The sequence below is a fragment of the Vipera berus genome (genome assembly GCF_964194415.1).
Source record: "Vipera berus genome assembly, chromosome: 4".
Classification (NCBI taxonomy): Eukaryota; Metazoa; Chordata; class Lepidosauria; order Squamata; family Viperidae; genus Vipera; species Vipera berus.
In genome coordinates, this window is record NC_138206.1 from 83,094,921 (window position 1) to 83,114,593 (window position 19,673).

A 19,673-nucleotide genomic window follows, 5' to 3' on the forward strand; every position below is an offset into this window, starting at 1 on the left:
CCTGTTTTCTCTGCAGTCACTATCTCATTAAAATATCCTTTTGAAATGCTGCCTGCTTTTCTTGAGGGAATAGCTGAGGCTAGACCTTACAACTTCAGAGGAGTGAACAGTTCCCCTTTTTTGCCTCTTCTGTCATTCTGTCTGGTGCAGCTGAAGATAGTGTGGTCAATATCATTGTGACAGGTGAAGGCATTTTTTCATTTTTTTGATGGTGAATTTAACAAGTGGAATAGGTACATGCTTAGACATTAGCAATTTATTTTCCCCCCCCTCCATCACATCACTGTAAATGAATAGTTTTGTTGTCAAATACAAATTTTGTGATGGGGATGTTAAAGTGGCCTCTGGGATCTGCACATAGGCCAGTGCCTCTTTAATGAGCGAGCAAGATTGTTGATGCTGGGGGATGCACTTAATGTGTTTGGAGACAAGGATAGCTGTGAGTGTCACCATGAAGCAAAATAAATCTGTTTATTGTGAATTAGTACTATTTTAAAGCTTGTACCACTGTCTTCTCTGTTTCATTGCTTAAAAGAGAAATCTCTACACCTTCAAGCCATTATAATCAGAGAGGCCCTGGTGACCCCAAATTTTTACTCCTGCTATGAATCTTGAGGTTGCAAAATTAAGTCTCTCACTTTTTTTTATTTGGAAGGCTCCAGTGAAGACCAGACAACCCCAGTTTTGGTTACTGGCTTAAAAGGATTGAAAGTGATTGATGTAGCCTGTGGGAGTAGTGATGCCCAGACTCTTGCTGTAACAGAAAATGGTGAGTAGCCCAATCTGCAACATTATTGAGATCATGAGACTGGGAAACTTATCTTTTTGTCTTTCCTATTTTTGACTAGTTTTATGTGTTGGATTGAATGCTGTGTTTATCTGCTGTACAACAGTTTTATTCTTATTAAAATACTTATAGATTTCTTTTGGTCAAAGATGCTTTGGGTACTATAAGAATTGTAATAGTAAAAAAAAGAATAACAAATATTAATATAATAGCAACTCCCTAAGAATAAAATCCTGATTTAATTGTTAAAAAATAGCAAATGATGATTTCAATAGAAATGTACTTTCTTTTCTTAGAAGTATAGCAATGGACTGATGTAGCTTTCAAAATGGAAGGGGGAGATTAGGTAATTTTTTAAATTATTATTTTAATTCCATTTATATCCCGCCCTTCTCCGAAGACTCAGGGCGGCTTACAAGCTTAGCAGTAGCCTTCATTCTATGTATATGCCTGCTTATTAGGGCTTTCACACACCCCCAAGCGGCATTATTACAAAGTCAGCTTAATTGCCCCCAACAATCTGGGTCCTCATTTTACCTACCTCGGAAGGATGGAAGGCTGAGTCAACCTTGAGCCTGGTGGGATGCGAACCTGCACTAATTGCAGGCAGCTGGTGTTACTTAAGGAGGCATTAGCCCACTGCTCCACCAAGGATGCTGTACAGAAAAAATGTTTCATTTCTACCAAATCTTTTGGTAGTGGGACATAAACAGATATAAAGTAAAATCAACAAGCATTGTAGAAGCATGTTCAATTTGTACATAAACAAACTAGAATATTGATTACATGTTCAGTTCCTTAGACCACTTCTAGGTGAAGTACTATACTTTCACTAGTAAAAAAAATAATAGAAATGTTGCTTAAAATTGCTCTTTTTTACAGAAAGTTGCGGATATTAACATTTCACAGTTATTTATATCTACCGGTACTTTCTTTTTTTTTATAAATATTTTATTGGTTTTTAACTATAACAATCTCCAGTGCCTGGTGTACAGCATGTTGTCTTGGTTTATATTTTAACAAGAAAAAAGGACAATAATAATTAACAATCAATAATAATTAAATTTGATAATTCTATAAGTAATGTATTAATTAATGATATATCTCTTTGATCTTCCCTTCTCCCGTTTGTATTCTTCTTCAACCTTAGCAAAAATATAACTCTTAATATTTTCAATATATAAATGATTAGATATAGGCATTTTATATATTTATACAAATAATAATAATCTCTCTATATAACATTTTTTTCAGCTTATATTATTCTCATAATCATCTCATTAGTTCAGCATGCATCCTATTTTTATAATTTTTGTTTGCTTCAATTCTCTTATATTCAGTCCAATTCTTATCAGTCATAATTTTTTCATATTAATCATCTAACTGTCCAAATTTTCCCATTTAGGTACATCATCCCAATATTTTATGTCATGCATTATAAAAATACTATACTTTTTATCTATCTTATAGTATCTAGATATAACATCCTTTTTAATCAGTTATATTTCACTTACATTAATAAAAGTTACATCATGCTATTTTAACATTTCATATATAATAGAAAATACTATATTACTTAAATCTCTTACCCTTCTTGTTATAAGGCCCCTTTTATGTTCAAAATTCTCTGTTCTTTTAGCCATATTTAAACAAATGTTTATTTATGTAATAGTCCATTTGGTAGGGTGAGTCAAATCTCTTGTATCTGTCTCTGGTCTTCTTCTTTTGCGGAGTAATTTTCCATGTTGATATAATCCGCTTACCCAGCAGTTCCTGTATTTTTACAAATATTGTTGGGAATGTAAAAGATGAAGTAAGTAAAATGAATACTTTCTGTCTCCCAAACTTTGATGGTTCTCCTGATAATTCTATAGTCCATTCCATTTTTCTTGTTGTATTGGAACCTTGTAGATTTTTTCCTGTGTCAAATTGTAATTCTTTTCCTTTGTTATTTCATCAATTTGATCATACTCTTCTAATTTGTAGTCTGCTGTCTGATTTATTTGTTCATTTGTTGTTATTTCCTGGGTGTTTTTTAATTGTAGATTTAGATTGGAAATATTCTTATTTAAATCATCAAAGTTGTTCCATATTTCCTCATGATTTGAGTCTATTGTCATTTGTATTTGTCCTAACACTACATATATTTCCTCCTGGAAAGTATTTATCTTGCTTTGAAGTATTGCTTCTGGAGGCCCTTGATTTTCCAGGCTAAGTCCTTCAGGAGAAAATATTGAATGTGGTATCCTGTCATTTTTTTTGATACATATGTGACATCCATGTTGTCTCCCCCCTTCAAATAATCTTTCATCAATGTTTTAATTCAAAAGTCAATTTATCAGTCAGTCAAAGTTACAGTTCCTTCCTGCAGATTCTCTTCTAAAAGATTAGCCAAAAAGCCAAGGTTTTTCTTTTCCATAAACAGTTCTTAGATTTAAACAACAGTCCAGGTGTTTTTTTTCCCCTTTCAGACACTTTTTGATCTTATAGCTGGCTCTTCCTTTGTTCCCAGCTGTCTTCAAGGCTATTTGCAATTCAAAGGAACAACTTTTTCTTTGTTTCTAGGCATTCTGCCAATTTCTGAGTCCTTATTGTTAGTGTTCTATTCTCTGATTCTCCATTAGATGTCAGCAGTTATTTCTTTTTTTCAGTTTTTTTCCAATCAAAAAGTTATTTTTGTTATATATTTTTATAATTCTATCAAAAATTCTTTAGGGTATAATCTTGACAGTTTTTTAGTTCCTAAATTTATCCAGACTGTAGTATTTTAAATAAAATTTTAGTATATCTCTTTCCTCCTTTAATATTTTCGCCACTTCCATTTGTAAGGGAATGGGGATATAGTCCCCTCCCTTCACTTCTGGAGGTTTTTTTGCTTTGGGGATCTTTTCAAGGATTTATTATTATTATTATTATTATTATTATTATTATTATTATTATTATTATTATTATTAATTATTATTATTATTATTATTATTATTATTATTAAATTTTATTTGTATACCGCCCTTCTCCCGAAGGACTCAGGGCGGTGAACAGTTAGTTAGTAAATAGAAGAAAGAAGATCAGTACTCTTACCAATTCCAAGCACACTGTTCACCGATGCTCAGGTTTGTGCTCTGGGACTTCGGCTGCAAGTAGCTTGGGTTAGATGCTGATCTCACACTAGCCTTTTTCCTGTTGGGTTTGGAGGGCTTTCCCTGGATCATACAAAGAGATTGCTGCCGCTTTGTGATCAATGGGGCCCCCGTTTTTCACGGTTACCTCGGGGCAACTTTGGACCCATCTAGAGTCCCCCTAGCAGGACGAAACTAGCCGTAGGGAGCGGAGGTCCACTCTTGAGGGCCATGCGCTATGGGCATAAAACCTGAATTCTATATCTACTTTCAAGTTGCTTTAGTTGTAATGTTCCATTGCCTGGAACTGCAAATATTGTTTATTCTATTATTATTCTAACCTTAGTGAGATCTGTTTTTCCAGGTCAAGTATGGTCTTGGGGAGATGGAGATTATGGGAAATTAGGAAGAGGTGGCAGTGATGGCTGCAAAACTCCCAAACTGATAGAAAAACTTCAGGACTTGGATGTTGTTAAAGTACGCTGTGGGAGTCAGTTCTCACTTGCTCTAACAAAAGATGGACAGGTGTACTCATGGGGAAAAGGAGACAGTCAGAGGCTTGGGCATGGAACGGAAGAACATGTTCGTTATCCCAAACTGCTGGAAGGCTTGCAAGGTGAGTGAAGAGAAAATTGCTTGATATGATAATCTAGAAATTGATAATTCCCAGAAATTGTTAACTTAATGGCTATCTTAGGCAGACAGTTATCCAAGTAAATTTTTTCAGTGTATGGAATAATTCTTATTGATCAAGAGTCAATGTCTTCTACCAAGATAAATCTTCTCTAACTGAAGATTTTGTTTTTTAACTTGGTAATACGTGGAATATTGTGATTAACATGCTAGGATTCTTGTGCAAACTGTTGATTCCAAAGAACAAAAGTACTCTTGAACATATGTGGGCACATAGCTAGCATTTCATGGCAGCTCTAAAAAGGGTTCTCAAACTTTGTGACTCCTTAGCTCCTTAAAATGATAAATGAATATGCGTGATTTATCCATGAATTGATTTCATAAAAATTAGAATTGGGCACAAATTACCAGTTCCTTTGAATAATGAAAACTAATTTAAATATAAAATAAAACAATGATAAAACCCAAACTTTATGATATAAGAAAAAATCCAATGTATTTTGGATTAATTTTGGACCACTCCTCTTCACAAAACTGTTTCAGTGTAGCAATATTCTTGGGATGTCTGGTGTGAATCGCTCTCTTAAGGTCATGCCACAGCATTTCAATCGGGTTGAGGTCAGGACTCTGACTGGGCCACTCCAGAAGGCGTATTCTGTTCTGTTGAAGCCATTGTTTTGTTGAATTACTTGTATGCTTTGGGTCATTGTCCTGTTGCATCACCCATCCTCTGCAGAGCTTCAGTTGGCAGACAGATGGTCATACGTTTTCCTGCAAAATGTCCTGATAAACTCTGGAATTCATTTTCCCATCAATGACAACAATCCGTCCAGGCCCTGAGGCAGCAAGCAGCCCCAAACCATGATGCTCCCTCTGCCATGTTTTACAGTGGGGATGAGGTTTTGATGTTGGTGTGCTGTGCCTTTTTTTCTCCACACATAGTGTTGTGTGTTTTTCCCAAACAACTCAATTTTGGTTTCATCTGTCCACAGTATATTTGCCACTAGTGCTGTGGAACATCCAGGTGCTCTTTTGCAAACTTCAAACGTGCTGCAATATTTTTTTTGGACACCAATGGCTTCCTCAGTGGTGTCCTCCCATGTACTCCATTCTTGTTTAATGTTTTCCTTATTGTAGATGTGTCAACAAAAATGTTAGCATGTGCCAGAGATTTCTGTAGGTCTTTAGCTGACACTCTAGGATTCTTCTTTACCTCATTAAGCATTATGCGCTGTGCTCTTGCAGTCATTTTTACAGGACGACCACGCCTAGGGAGAGTAGCAACAGTGCTAAACTTTCTCCATTTGTAGACAGTCTGTCTTACCGTGGACACATGAACATCAAGGCTTTTGGAGATACTTTTGTAACCCTTTCCAGCTTCATGCAAGTCAACAATTCTTGATCGTAGGTCTTCTGAGAGCTCTTTTCTGCGAGGCACGGTTCACATCAGACAGTGCTTCTTGAGACCAGTAAACCCAAAACAGGTGTGTGTTTTTAAAGGGCAGGACGGCTGTCAGCAACACATCCAATATCATCACACTGATTGGAATCAACTCAATTTTGGTTTCATCTGTCCATGTTTGAAGTTTGCAAAAGAGCACCTGGATGTTCCACAGCACTACTGGCAAAATATACTGTGGACAGATGAAACCAAAATTTTATCCCCAAAATTCATTTTATCTAAAACTTTCATCAAAAATTGCCAATCCAGTTGATCAAAGGCTTTTTTGGCGTCTAGAAAGATCAGCGCCGCAGGGATCTGGTTGTTCCTTTCCAAAAATTCCAACAAATCTACTATATGCCTCACATTATTTTTCATTTGTCTACCACTAATGAACCCAGTTTGGTCCCCATGAATTATCTGTTGCAAAACCCTCATCAATCTGTTAGCTAAAACCTTAGCAAATATCTTGTAGTCCGTGTTCAAAAGTGATATTGGTCTGTAATTTCTTACTTGAGTGACGTCCTGATCTTCCTTCGGAATCAGAGAAATAAAAGCAGTTCTCCAAGACGGAGGCACCCTTCCTCCCCTTTGAATTGTCTGAAACAATTCCCTTAGTGGCTTTATCATCTCCAATTGTAGGTTTTTGTAATACACCGCAGTCAGTCCATCCGTGCCTGGCGCTTTATCCACCTTCAATTGTTTAATTGCTAAAAGAATTTCTTCGTCTGTTATCAATTGATTAATCTCTTCCTTTTGTTCTTGTGTAAGAACCGGGATGTTGGCATTCCTCAAATATACATCAATATCTGCTTCATTAATCTTATCTTTAGCATATAATTTGGAATAAAAGTCCACAAAAGCTTCCTTAATAAGGTCCTGTTGATACACAACCTTACCCTTATGTTCTATTTTATCTATGTTAGAAGCCCTTTGCTTCTTCCTTAACATGTAAGCTAGCCATCTGCCTGGTTTATTGGCATTGCAAAAAGTGTTATGCCTAGCAAACCGTAAGTTAGTTGCCACCTGATCAGCCATCAACTTATCAAATTGTCCTCTTAAATTAATAACCTCTTTGATCTTCACATCCGATGGATTCAGAATTAGGGCCTTTTCTTTTTCCCTAATTTCATTCTCTAATTCTTTCCTCCTAAATTCCAAGTTACGTCTATATTTGTTGTTCATATATATTAACACCCCTCTCATATAAGCTTTGCTAGCATCCCAAACCATGTCCATAGAAGTACCCTTGTTCATGTTAGTTTCAAAAAAATCCTTCATCTGTTTTTTACATTCTTCCACGTTTCTCTGATTTCTAAACAAGTTCTCATTTAAGCGCCAAGAGCGCCTATCTCTATTATCCTTGTCAATCTCTAACCAGACTGGACTATGATCAGACATAGTTCTTGGACAAATCTTTATCTTCTTGATCCTGGAAAAAAAATCATTAGTCGTTAATATAAAATCAATCCTGGAAAAAGATTGATGTCTATCAGAAAAAAAGTATAATCCTTTTCTTGTAAGTGCCTTTCTCTCCAAATGTCTCGCAACTCCAAATCATCCTTCATCTCGAAAAAAGATTTAGGCAATCTAGCGTGGCTTGGAGTATGCCTAAAAGAACCACACTTGTCCAGTTGTACATCCAAGACACCGTTCCAATCTCCTATAAAAATAAAAGATTTATAATCCAACTGAGTAATCTTACTGTGTAATGAACTATAAAAATCAGCTTGTTGTTGATTAGGAGCATACAGTCCAACCAAAAGCGTTTTTTTGCCTTCTAACAACAAATCTATTATAACATATCTTCCTTGTTTATCTGCTTCTATTAACTCCGCTGTCATAGTATTCTTGATATAAATAACCACTCCATTTTTCTTATTCATTGCAGAAGCAATAAATTGTGTACCCAATCTAGAGTTCAATAGGTACTTTTGGTCCATAACCCTAATATGTGTTTCTTGCAAGCAAATAACATCAGTCTTAAATTGTTTTAAGTATTGAAAAACTTTCTTTCTCTTCTGTGGTGAGTTTAAGCCATTGACATTCCAGGTTAGAAACTTAGTCGCCATCCTTAGCGACCCGAAGCTTCTGGAGCACGTCTGCCATGAGTCCCTTAGCTTCGCTATAGGTACACTTTGAAGGTTCCATAACTTTCTGTTGATCCTGCTCTTGCTCTTGTCTCGCTCGTCTCAAGGCGGCACGCGTCATCCTCTGATCTCTGGCATCTTCCGATGAAGCTGTAATTTGATCCACTCCAGTAGCTTTCTCATCTGCCTGCATTATTCCTTCAGCATCTTGAGGCTTTCCCTCGCCATTTTTCTTTGTAGATTCCAAAAGTGGTAAAGGGGTTGCTTTTAAAACATTGCTGTAAAAATCACGTGCCTGCATCACTGTGACCAAACGGTGTCTCATGCCTTCATGCATCACCACCATACCCACTGGTATCTCCCATCTAAACTTGATATCGCGTTTCTTAAGTTCCTGTGCCAAAAAAGCAAAATCTTTCCTTCTCCTTAAAATTCTTGGAGGAATCTCTTTTAAAACCAAAACTTCTTGCTCAGCAACCACAAGCTTAGTATCATAAGAAACTTGGATAACTTCATTCCTGATTGCTCTCTTTGAGAAGTAAACCACCACATCTCTAGGTAGCTTCCTTTGCCTTGCAATCCATGAATTCACACGAAAGATTTTGTCTATATTTCCCTCAATTTCAGCTGCTGACTGTCCCAGTACCCCTTCCAAAGCCTCAGAGACTATCTGCTTTAAGTCTTCTTTAGGATTCTCTTTTAAGCCTCTGATTCTGATAGCAAACTCCATCTGGTGGTACTGGACCAGAGTCAAGTCACCGTCCATTTTATCCATCACATTTTCAGTCTCTAACACTTTTGCTTCTAATCTGGAATTATTTTGGCTAAGATCTTCCATTTTTTCGTCCAAGCATTCAATACATAAAGCCATACCTTGAAGTGCAGGCAAGATGTCTGCCCTCATTGCTGTAAACTTCTCCAGCTTTTCCATCTTTTCATCTATAATATCTGCTATTTGTTGTGAATGCTTTTCCAAAGCGTCCTGTAGATCTTTAACCGTCAGTGCCGGAGCAGGTGCAGGAGGCAATAAGGCTTGCAGCGAGGACTGTTGCACCGGGGAAGCCCCCGCACTCCTGAGAACTTTGGAAGTTTTAGCCACCATCTTCCCCCACTTTCACTTGCTATGCACTTTCACTTTCAAAGTCCATAAAATCCGTTGAACTAGAGAACAAAAATCCACTTTCACCTTGATCTCCTGTATCGCTCTGCCTGCATCTTCACACTCCAAAGTCCTTTCTGCTGGCAGGGGTGGTTGCTAACGCTTGGTTCTGCTCCCAAAAACACGGAGCAGAAGCGCTGCGCAGCCCGGAGCAAACCCAGGCTTCGGGGGGGCTTGATCCTTCAGCCGCCTGAACTAAAAGCTCAGGCGGCCCCGGAGAGCTCAACCCCTACCTGGGGCCTCACCCCCTCCTCTTCTCCCGAGGAGGGGGCTTCCGAACCGCCGAAACAGCTGATCGGCGCTGTTTTCGGCGGTTCTACGAAGCCGCGGAGCAGACAGCCCAGAGATGGCTGTCTTCAGCGTCGCGTCGCCACCGGAAGTCTCTCGAAGATGGACTATTTCTTATGCCCTATTTCTTATGGTCATCTGGTTGGCCTCTGTCAGGAATGGCCTTGGCTTTCAGTCTACAGCAATAGATATTAACAAAGAATATTTGTAGCTCAGGATTGAAATGGGGGTCGTTGGTGCTCTCTAAGCTTGCTTGTTTTCTTGCAGACATTTCATTATCCACATTAGGCAACATCATCAGTGCTAGTCTGATGATTCATCAGTGCTAGTCTCAGTAGTACTAATGATGTTATCTAGTTTCAGTAATGAAATGTCTGCAAGAAAACAAGCAAACTCAGAGAGCACCAAGGACTCCTCATAGATATTAGCTTCTAAAAGGAGAAACCTAGTTGCCATTGTTCCTAATAGAATAATGCCGAAATATAATTAAAATGATTTCAAGATCAGATTTAAAGTGTTTTATTTTAATTTGTCTTTCAGGTTATAATGAGAGTAATTATTGTCATAATTTTTGTTTCATCATTTTCATGTGTTCAGGAAAAAAAGTTATAGATGTAGTAGCTGGCTCTACTCACTGTTTAGCCCTCACAGAAGATAATGAAGTCTATAGCTGGGGAAGCAATGATCAGTGCCAGCATTTTGACACTTTGAGGATTACTAAACCAGAGCCAACTGCTCTTCCAGGACTGGACTCAAAGCACATTGTTGGTATTGCCTGTGGACCAGCCCAGGTAAGTTTTCCCTTTACAGTGCTCATGAGGTTATAAACAGGGTTGGGAAACTGGTTTAAGAATATGTTTCTATTTTATGTTTCATATCTAACCCATCCCTTTGATTTATATATTTTATGTTTCACATGTGCCACCTGTTTTTACTAATATGGCTATCCAGAGTACTTTTGACTTTCATTGCACTTCAAATTTGCATTTTGATCACGACTGCATAGCAGCTGTACTGTCATTTCTGAGTTTGCATGTGTGTGAGTGCAGAGTAATTAGAAGTGGCATTTTGGGATTTTTAGGATTAGTTATTTGCATGATGTTTCCATGTTAGAATCTACTTTTTCAAATAATATCCCCCCCCCACACTTTTCTTGGTGAAGATGATTGATAAAACAGAAGCAGAATTACACTTAGGGATAGAGAGACAGCAGTTTCCTTTGGTACAAAAGCTTGTTTTGAAATGTAATTTCTAAATCAGCGTTGGATGAAAATTCAGGAATAGAATGTAATATAATTTCATTGTTATGCAAAACATCTTCGCTTCTCTTTCCCAAGCTCTGCATATGACTTTAAAAGTAGGGCTTATGTGTCTTCTGTTATGTTTTTGGGTCCTGGAAATAGATTCATTCCTAGGGCAACTTGCAGGGTGAAAATTGTGATCTGAAAAATGATTAGGTTCTTCTCACCTAATTCAAAGTAAAATTGGATCAGCTATCCTCAGAAGACTCAGTTACTTTTAGCTAGGCCAGGGGCTACACTTGGCCTTTGAATAGGCTGCTGGAAATTATATTACTCAAACTAGGAGGTCACTACTTTAGGCAAAAACTAAATTTGATTTCTGGTTTAGGCAAACTTTACGTTTGATTCCATCTCATCTATGTTTTATTTCAGTTAGAATCAGAAGTAATTAATATGATTATTCTTCAGTAATAGATAATTTCCCAGTTTGATAATATTAAAAGTATTACTTGGTAGTGTTTTATGAGCACATGTAAACTGAATTGAGGAGAAAAGCTTAAATTGTGAAATAGTGCTACCTATTTATTGATTGCATCTCTTGGTTTGTCACAGCAATTATTTTTAATTTTTTTGTTGTGTATATATTTGTTATATTTTTCTATTTTTGTTATTTTCTTCGATAGATGTCTTAGTATATTTGATGATATTTTAAATGATATAATCTTTCAGTTGTGAGAGGCAGAAATAAACTTAATTAATTAGATTTTGGGGAGCTGATCGTGAGGCTCCTACATTTTAGATTGTGTACTTTGCCCTAAACTGTGTTTACTCAATACACATATATTTTCCCCTATAATTTATTTAAAAATTGATAGCTTTTAGAGAGGGATGACCAAGGGAGCATCTTCCAGAAGTTCTACATCCCAGAGATAATAATGTTTAATCCTAATTTGTTTTAATTTTTCTTTTCTTTGCAGAGCTTTGCCTGGTCATCTTGTTCAGAATGGTCAATTGGTTTACGTGTCCCCTTTGTGGTAGATGTTTGCTCAATGACATTTGAACAGTTGGATCTTCTATTAAGACAAGTTACAGAAGGAATGGATGGTAGTTCTGACTGGCCACCTCCACAGGAAAAAGAATGTATGGCTGTGGCTACTTTGAATCTTCTAAGGCTGCAGGTATTTTAAATATCACATTCAGAATGGAGTCTTAGAATCTCAGTTGTGGTAATTAACTATTAAATTAGTTGGAATTAACATTAACATTGACTTGCTAATTTCTAAACCCTTTATTTTTTATTTGTTATTATCTTTACATAGGCCTCAAAGAGTGACAGCTATTATCATAGTAGTATTGTAGATTGCACCTTAAAGGTGTAGCTTGCCTATGGTTAGGTAATTACCATGTCAATTACTGACCTGGGTTTTAATCCTTCAAAGACTCTTCCAACTGCTTGATCCTAGTTTGATCCTAGTACACCATACTTCAAGACCAATACTCCTTTTCCATGTAATTGGGATTGTGTTTATAACATATTTTAACATAGTCAAATTTTCACATACATTAGAAGTATATTCCTTAGTAAATGTTTTAGCATTTGCAACTATGTATGTTTATTTTATAGCATTAGAATTCTTTCTTGAATTTGCTTCATTGCTTATAAGTTATCTGTACTTGTCTTTCAGCTTCATGCGGCAATTAGTCACCAAGTTGATCCTGAATGCCTTGGCTTGGGTTTAGGCAGTGTCTTGCTCAACAGCCTGAAGCAGACAGTAGTGACTTTAGCAAGTAATGCTGGTGTGCTTAATACTGTGCAGTCAGCTGCCCAAGCAGTGTTGCAGAGTGGATGGTCTGTGTTACTACCAACTGCAGAGGAACGAGCAAGAGCTCTTTCGGCACTTTTACCCAGTGCAGGTATGCTTCATTCACAGATATGTGAAGATAACACAGAAAAAGACATTGTTCATACGTCATACATTACAAAAGTGTTGTTAACTTTTAGTTTCAGGGAATGAAACAAATGTGAGTCCAGGTCGTAGATTTATGATTGATCTACTGGTTGGAAGTTTGATGGCTGATGGGGGTCTAGAATCTGCTCTGAATGCTGCTATTACTGCAGAAATTCAGGTAGGTAAATTATGAATGTTTAGGCTAGAAATGTTTATGAGGGGAAAGTATTGTCATTTACCATTCAATAAATGGTATACATAGATTATTGCATAGTCTATCCCATTAACTAGAAATACTATGGATTGGGAAATCTGGTAATTTATTGTTGTTGTTAGTTGTGAAGTCATGTCCGACCCATCACGACCCCATGGACAACATTCCTCCAGGCATTCCTATCCTCTACCATCTTCTGGAGTCCATTTAAGCTCAAGCCTACTGCTTCAGTGTCTCCATCCAGCCACCTCATTCTCTGTTGTCTCCTTCTCTTGCCCTCAATCTTTCCCAGCATTATGCTCTTCTCCAGTGAGTCCTTCTCATTAGGTGGCCAAAGTATTTGAGTTTCAACTTCAGGATCTGGCCTTCTAAAGAGCAGTCAGGGTTGATCTCCTCTAGTACTGACCGGTTTGAACGCCTTGCAGTCCAAGGGACTCGCAGGAGTCTTCTCCAGCACCATAGTTCAAAGGCTTCAATTCTTTGGTGCTCAGCCTTTCTTATGGTCCAACTTTCACAGCCATACATTGCAACTGGGAAAACCATGGCCTTGACTATATGCACTTTTGTTGGCAGGGTGATTGTTCTGTTCCCCCACCCTCAAGGTACAAACAAACAGACAAGCAGGTACTAAGCAAAAGGGTTAAGTCTTTATACCACAATATAATTGCTGTCCGATAAAGTCTTGGCAGCAAGCTACCCACAGTCAGCCAAAAATAAGCTAGTTATCTCAAATGTTCTCTGACATGAGATAACTGCCAACAAGTAAGTCCAAGAAAATCCAGGCAAACAAACCAAAATCAGAGATGAAGAAGCGTAGTCACAAAATCCAGACCAGGGTTCACACAGGTAGAGAAATCCGACAGACGTGACCAGAAGCAGTGTTGAATTAAATTGTTCATCACAAAGTTGTGAGAGCAGCCACACCCCCTTTTGTACCTTATGGGGTGTGGCTCAATGACTCAGCTACTCCCTGGCCCTCCTACTCATCCTACGTTGCTGCAAACGCTTGGCCCTGCGTCTTTCTCAAGGGTCTAGCCATGAGTCATCTTCACTAGACTGTATTTGCTGCAGCTGCTTGAGCTCCGTCCCAGCCTGGGTCCCAGCCTGGCTACTCCCAGGCTGCTCCTGTTGGCCTTCAGATGAAGACGGAGGCTTTGCCAGAGAGGAGGGCCCCGGAGAGGGAGGCCTTGCCAGAGGGGAGGGTCCCGGAGAAGGCGGCCTTGCCAGTTCCTCCCCATCATCCTCAGAGTCCTCTTCCTCGGTTAGGACAGGCGCGGGAGTCGGGGCCACAACAGTGATGTCTCTGCTTTTTAGTATGCTGTCTAGAGTTGCCATTGCTTTCCTCCCCAGGAGCAAGCGTCTTTTAATTTCTTGGCTACAGTCCCCATCTGCAGTGATCTTGGGGCCCAGGAAAATAAAATCTCTCACTACCTCCATTTCTTCCCCATCTATTTGCCAGGTATTGAGAGGGCCGGATGCCATGATCTTGGTTTTTTTAACGTTTAGTTTCAACCCAACTTTTGCACTCTCCTTCTTCACTCGCAACAAGAGGCTCTTTAGTTCCTCTTCACTTTCTGCCATTAGAGTGGTATCATCTGCATATCTTTGGTTGTTGATGTTTCTTCAGGCAATCTTAATTCCAACTTTTGATTCATCTAGCCCTGCCTTTCTCATGATGTGCTCTGCATATAAGTTAAACAGGCAGGGCGACAGTAAACAGCCTTGCCGGACTCCTTTCCCAATTTTGAACCAATCAGTGGTTCCTTATCCAGTTCTCACTGTTGCTTCTTGACCGGCATATAGGTTTCTCAAGAGACAAATAAGATGGTCTGGTACTCCCATCTCTTTAAGAACTTGCCACAGTTTGTTGTGATCCACACAATCAAAGGCTTTAGGATAGTCAATGAAGCAGAAGTAGATGTTTTTCTGGAACTCCCTAGCTTTCTCCATGATCCAACGTATGTTGGCAATTTGATCTCTAGTTCCTCTGCCTCTTCGAAATCCTGCCTGTACGTCTGGTAGTTCCCGATCCACATACTGCTGGAGTCTAGCTTGTAGGATTTTAAGCATAACTTTACTAGCATGTGAAATGAGTGCAATGGTACGATAGTTTGAACATTCTTTGGCACTAACTTTCTTTGGAATTGGAATGTAAACTGACCTTTTCCAATCCTGTGGTCACTGTTGAGTTTTCCAAATTTGCTGGCAAATTGAGTGTAGCACTTTTACTGCATCGTCTTTTAAGATTTTGAATAGCTCAGCTGGAATACTGTCACCTCCACTAGCTTTGTTGTTGCTCAGATTTCCTAAGGCCCATTTCACTTCACATTCTAGGACAGTGATGGTGAACCTTTTAGAGACTGAGTGCCCAAACTGCAATCCAAAACCCACTTATGTATCACCGGGTGCCGGGTGGGCATGGCCCATTGGGTGAGCGTGGCTCTGGTGGTAACAGCAGACTGGGTGGGACTAAAAAGTTCAATTAATTCCAACTTTGCGAGGTCTTTTTTTCCCACGAGAAGTTGAAATTGATTGAATGAACAAACCTTTTTTTTTTGCACATGGTGGAGTGCTAAAGCAAAAAGGTTTTATAAAGTCCAGTTGAAGGCCTAGGACTGGGGTGACGGTACGTGTGCCCACAGAGAGAGCTCTGCGTGCCATAGGTTCGCCACCACGGTTCTAGAATGTCTGGCTTGGGGTCAGTGACTACCCAATCGTGGTTATCTGGGACGTTAAGCTCATTCTTGTATAGGTCTTCTCTGTAGTTTTCCCACCTCTTCTTAATCTTCTGCCTCTGTTAGTTCCTTGCCATTTTGGTCCTTTATCATGCCCATTTTTGCATGAAACGTTCCCTTCATATCTCCAATTTTTTTAAAGAGATCTCTGGTCCTCCCTATTCTATTGTTTTCTTCTATTTCTTTGCACTGTTCATTTAAGAAGGCATTCTTATCTCTTCTAGCTATTCTCTGGAATTCTGCATTCAATTGGGCGTATCTTTCTGTTTCTCTCTTGCCTTTCGCTTCCCTTCTTTACTCAGCTATTTGCAAAGCTTCCTCAGACAGCTATTTTTGCTTTCTTGCATATCTTTTTCTTTAGGATGGTTTTAGTTGCTACCTCTTGTACAATGTTGTGAACCTCTGTCCATAATTCTTCAGGCACTCTATTAGATCTAATTACTTAAATCTATTTGTTACCTTTACTGTGTATCCATCAGGGATATGGTTTAGTTCACATCTGAATGGCCTAGTGCTTTTCCCTACTTTCTTCTATTTAAGCCTAAATTTTGCAATGAGAAGCTCATGGCCTGAGCCACACTCAGCTCCTGGTCTTGTTTTTACTGACTCTATAGAGCTTCTCCATCTTTGGCTGCAGAGCACATAGTCAATTTGATTTCTGTGTTGGCCATCTGGTGATGTCCATGTGTAGAGTTGTCTCTTGGGTTGTTGTAAAAGAGTGCTATGACCACCATATTCTCTTGACAAAATTCTATCAGCCTGTGCCCGGCTTCATTTTGTACTCCAAGGCCGAACTTGCCTGTTATTCCGATTATCTTTTGGCTTCCTACTTTAGCATTCCAATCCCCTATGATGATAAGGACATCATTTTTTGGTGTTAATTCTATAAGGTGCTGTAGGGCTTCATAGAACCGGTCAATTTCATCCTCTTCAGCACCAGTGATTTGGGCATAGACTTGGACTACTGTGATATTGAATGGTTTGCCTTGGATTCGAACTGAGATCATTTGTCATTTTGGGGATTGTATCCCAGTATTGCTTTTCCTACTCTTTTATTGACTATGAAGGCTACTCCATTTCTTCTGACGGATTCTTGCCCGCAGTAGTATACTTGATGGTCATCTGAATTAAATTCACCCATTCCTGTCCATTTTAGTTCGCTGATTCCTAAGATGTTGATGTTTAGTCTTGTCATCTCTTGTTTGACCACGTCCAGCTTTCCTTGATTCATGGATCTTACATTTCTGGTTCCTATGGAGAATAAATCTTTACAGCATCGGACTTTCCTTTCACCACCAGACATATCCACAGCTGAGCGTCCTTTTGGCTTTGGCCCAGTCTCTTCATTCTTTCTGGCAGTACTAGTACTAGCCCTCTGCTCTTTCCCAGTAGCATATTGGACACCTTCTGACCTGAGGGGCTCCTCTTCCAGCGTCATATCTTTTTTGCCTTTTGGTACTGTCCATGGGGTTTTCATGGCAAAGATACTGGAGTGGGTTGCCATTTCCTTCTCCAGTGGATCACATGTTGTCAGAACTCTCTGCTATGACTTGTCTGTCTTGGGTGGCCCTGCACGGTATAGCTCATAGCTTCATTGAGTTATGCAAGCCCATTTGCCGCGACAAGGCAGTAATCCATAAAGGCGTGTAATCTATAAAAAAAGGATTATGGTTAAATTAAACTTAGAAGATCAGATATGTTCGTGAGGCAGTACTGTATATAAGCCGACTCGAGTATAAGCCGAGACCCCTAATTTTACCCCAAAAAACTGGAAAAAGTTATTGACTCGAGTATAAGCCGAGTATAAGTATAAGCTTGGCCCCTTCTTAGCAACATATCTATATTCTGTGCCACGACGAGCTGCTCGTTGACTCCGCCGGCGGCTGTTTCTTGCCGCCTCTCAGCTGATGGAGCTGCGCAACCACCGGCAGCTGTCTCCAGCCTTCTCCCAGCCATCCCTGCCGGCACGTGTGCTCTGTGGCCGTTCATGGCCGCCCCCGTTCGCCCCCCCGACCGTGGGTGCGGCCGCGGGTCCGGCGTTCGCCCGCCGACCAGCTGATGGGCGTGGGCGTGGCCGGGCTGTCCCCGGAGCCGGGTGGGTTCCACCGGCGTTCGCCAGCCGAACAGCTGATGGGCGCGGGCGTGGCCGGGTGGTCTCCGGAGCCGGGCGGGTTCCACCGGCTGGGCTCCCCACGGCTGCCTCAGCAGTTGGCGCGGCCGCGGGTCCGGCATTCGCCCGCCGACCAGCTGATGGGCGTGGGCGTGGCCGGGCTGTCCCCGGAGCCGGGCGGGTTCCACTGGCTGGGCTCCCCACGGCTGCCTCAGCAGTTGGTGCGGCTGCGGGTCCGGCGTTCGCCTGCCGAACAGCTGATGGGCGCGGGCGTGGCCGGGCTGTCCCCGGAGCCGGGCGGGTTCCACCGGCGTTCGCCAGCCGAACAGCTGATGGGCGCGGGCGTGGCCGGGCTGTCTCCGGAGCCAGGCGGGTTCCACCGGCTGGGCTCCCCACGGCTGCCTCAGCAGTTGGCGCGGCCGCGGGTCCGGCGTTCGCCCGCCGAACAGCTGATGGGCGCGGGCGTGGCCAGGCTGTCCCCAGAGCCGGGCGGGTTCCACCGGCGTTCGGCGTTCGCCCGCCGAACAGCTGATGGGCGCGGGCGTGGCCGGGCTGTCTCCGGAGCCGGGCGGGTTCCACCGGCTGGGCTCCCCACGGCTGCCTCAGCAGTTGGCGCGGCCGCGGGTCCGGCGTTCGCCCGCCGAACAGCTGATGGGCGCGGGCGTGGCCGGGCTGTCCTCGGAGCCGGGCGGGTTCCACCGGCGTTCGCCAGCCGAACAGCTGATGGGCGCGGGCGTTGCCGGGCTGTCTCCGGAGCCGGGTGGGTTCCACCGGCTGGGCTCCCCACGGCTGCCTCAGCAGTTGGTGCGGCCGCGGGTCCGGCGTTCGCCCGCCGACCAGCTGATGGGCGCGGGCGTGGCCGGGCTGTCCCCGGAGCCGGGCGGGTTCCACCGGCGTTGGGCCGCCGAACAGCTGATGGGCGCACGAGGGGGAGAAACAACGCTGGACTGCCGCCACCTCTGCCAGCCCTGCAAGCCTCTGCCGGGGCGGAGGGCGACGGCGGCCGTGGCGACCGGAGAAGGGAGCCGGAGGACTCGCAGCAGTCCTTAAGGCGTTGGTTGTTATGACTGGGCGAGAAGCGCGTGCGCTGGAAGGGGCTGGCTGGAGGGCGCTGCCTCGGCGCCTCGCATTCCTTTGTTCTGCGGAGGGGGCGGGGGGGGAATAAAGGCGGCAGGCAGCGCTCCAGTGAGGGGGAGGGGGAGAAGAGGAGAACGTAAGCCCTGCTGGCTCGGGCAGGAGTAAATAAAGCTGGATAACAGTTGTTTTGTACGGACGGAGCGAGAGCAGAACAAGCTGGCTGGAGGGAGGGATGCGTCTCCAGTCACGTAGCGTGTGTACTCGCGCTGTTCAACGCGGGGAATGAAAGGCGGGAGAGAGGGTGGGCGGAGAGCTCCTCCCTGCTTCCCTCTCCCGGCTCCTTTTTGCCTTGCAAAATGGAACTGGGTTAAGCCAGCCGAGAGCACGCGCTTTCCCCCTCCCCAGCCGGCCTGAGGGACCCCTGCCCCCTTTGTGCCTTTTGCCTTGCCGGAATGTCGCCAAGGCACTCGGCCGACTTGCCCTGCAGTCTGCGTCTCCTTGGAAGTCCAATACCTCTGGAAATCTCCACGTTGGAGAAGCGGCAGAGGCTTGCAGGGCTGGCAGAGGTGGCGGCAGTCCAGCGTTGTTTCTCCCCCTCGTGCGTGTGTGTGTGTGTGTCAGACCCGCAGGAATGGCTAGTAAAGGTGGCGGCAGTCCGGCATTTGCGTTTCTCTGTGTGTCAAGCCCGACACACAGGAGGGGGGGGACGCCGCTTCCTTACCAGCCATTCCCGCGGGTCTGACACACGCATGCATGCATGAGGGGGGGAAACGCCGGACTGCCGCCACCTCTACCAGCCGTTCCCGCAGGTCTCACACACACACACACACACA

The 19,673-nt window shown here is 42.3% G+C and overlaps 1 protein-coding gene across 1 annotated transcript in view; it reads left to right on the forward strand.

Annotated features, from left to right (window-relative positions):
* The window catches only part of HERC2 (HECT and RLD domain containing E3 ubiquitin protein ligase 2), a 160,913-nt gene that overhangs the window by 44,551 nt on the left and 96,689 nt on the right, over nt 1-19,673 (forward strand). The window contains exons 14-19 of the mRNA XM_081327133.1: nt 656-769; nt 4,268-4,519; nt 10,112-10,305; nt 11,733-11,933; nt 12,441-12,669; nt 12,758-12,882. Coding sequence (XP_081183259.1) covers nt 656-769; nt 4,268-4,519; nt 10,112-10,305; nt 11,733-11,933; nt 12,441-12,669; nt 12,758-12,882 — 1,115 coding nt within the window. The remainder of the gene's footprint in view (nt 1-655; nt 770-4,267; nt 4,520-10,111; nt 10,306-11,732; nt 11,934-12,440; nt 12,670-12,757; nt 12,883-19,673) is intronic.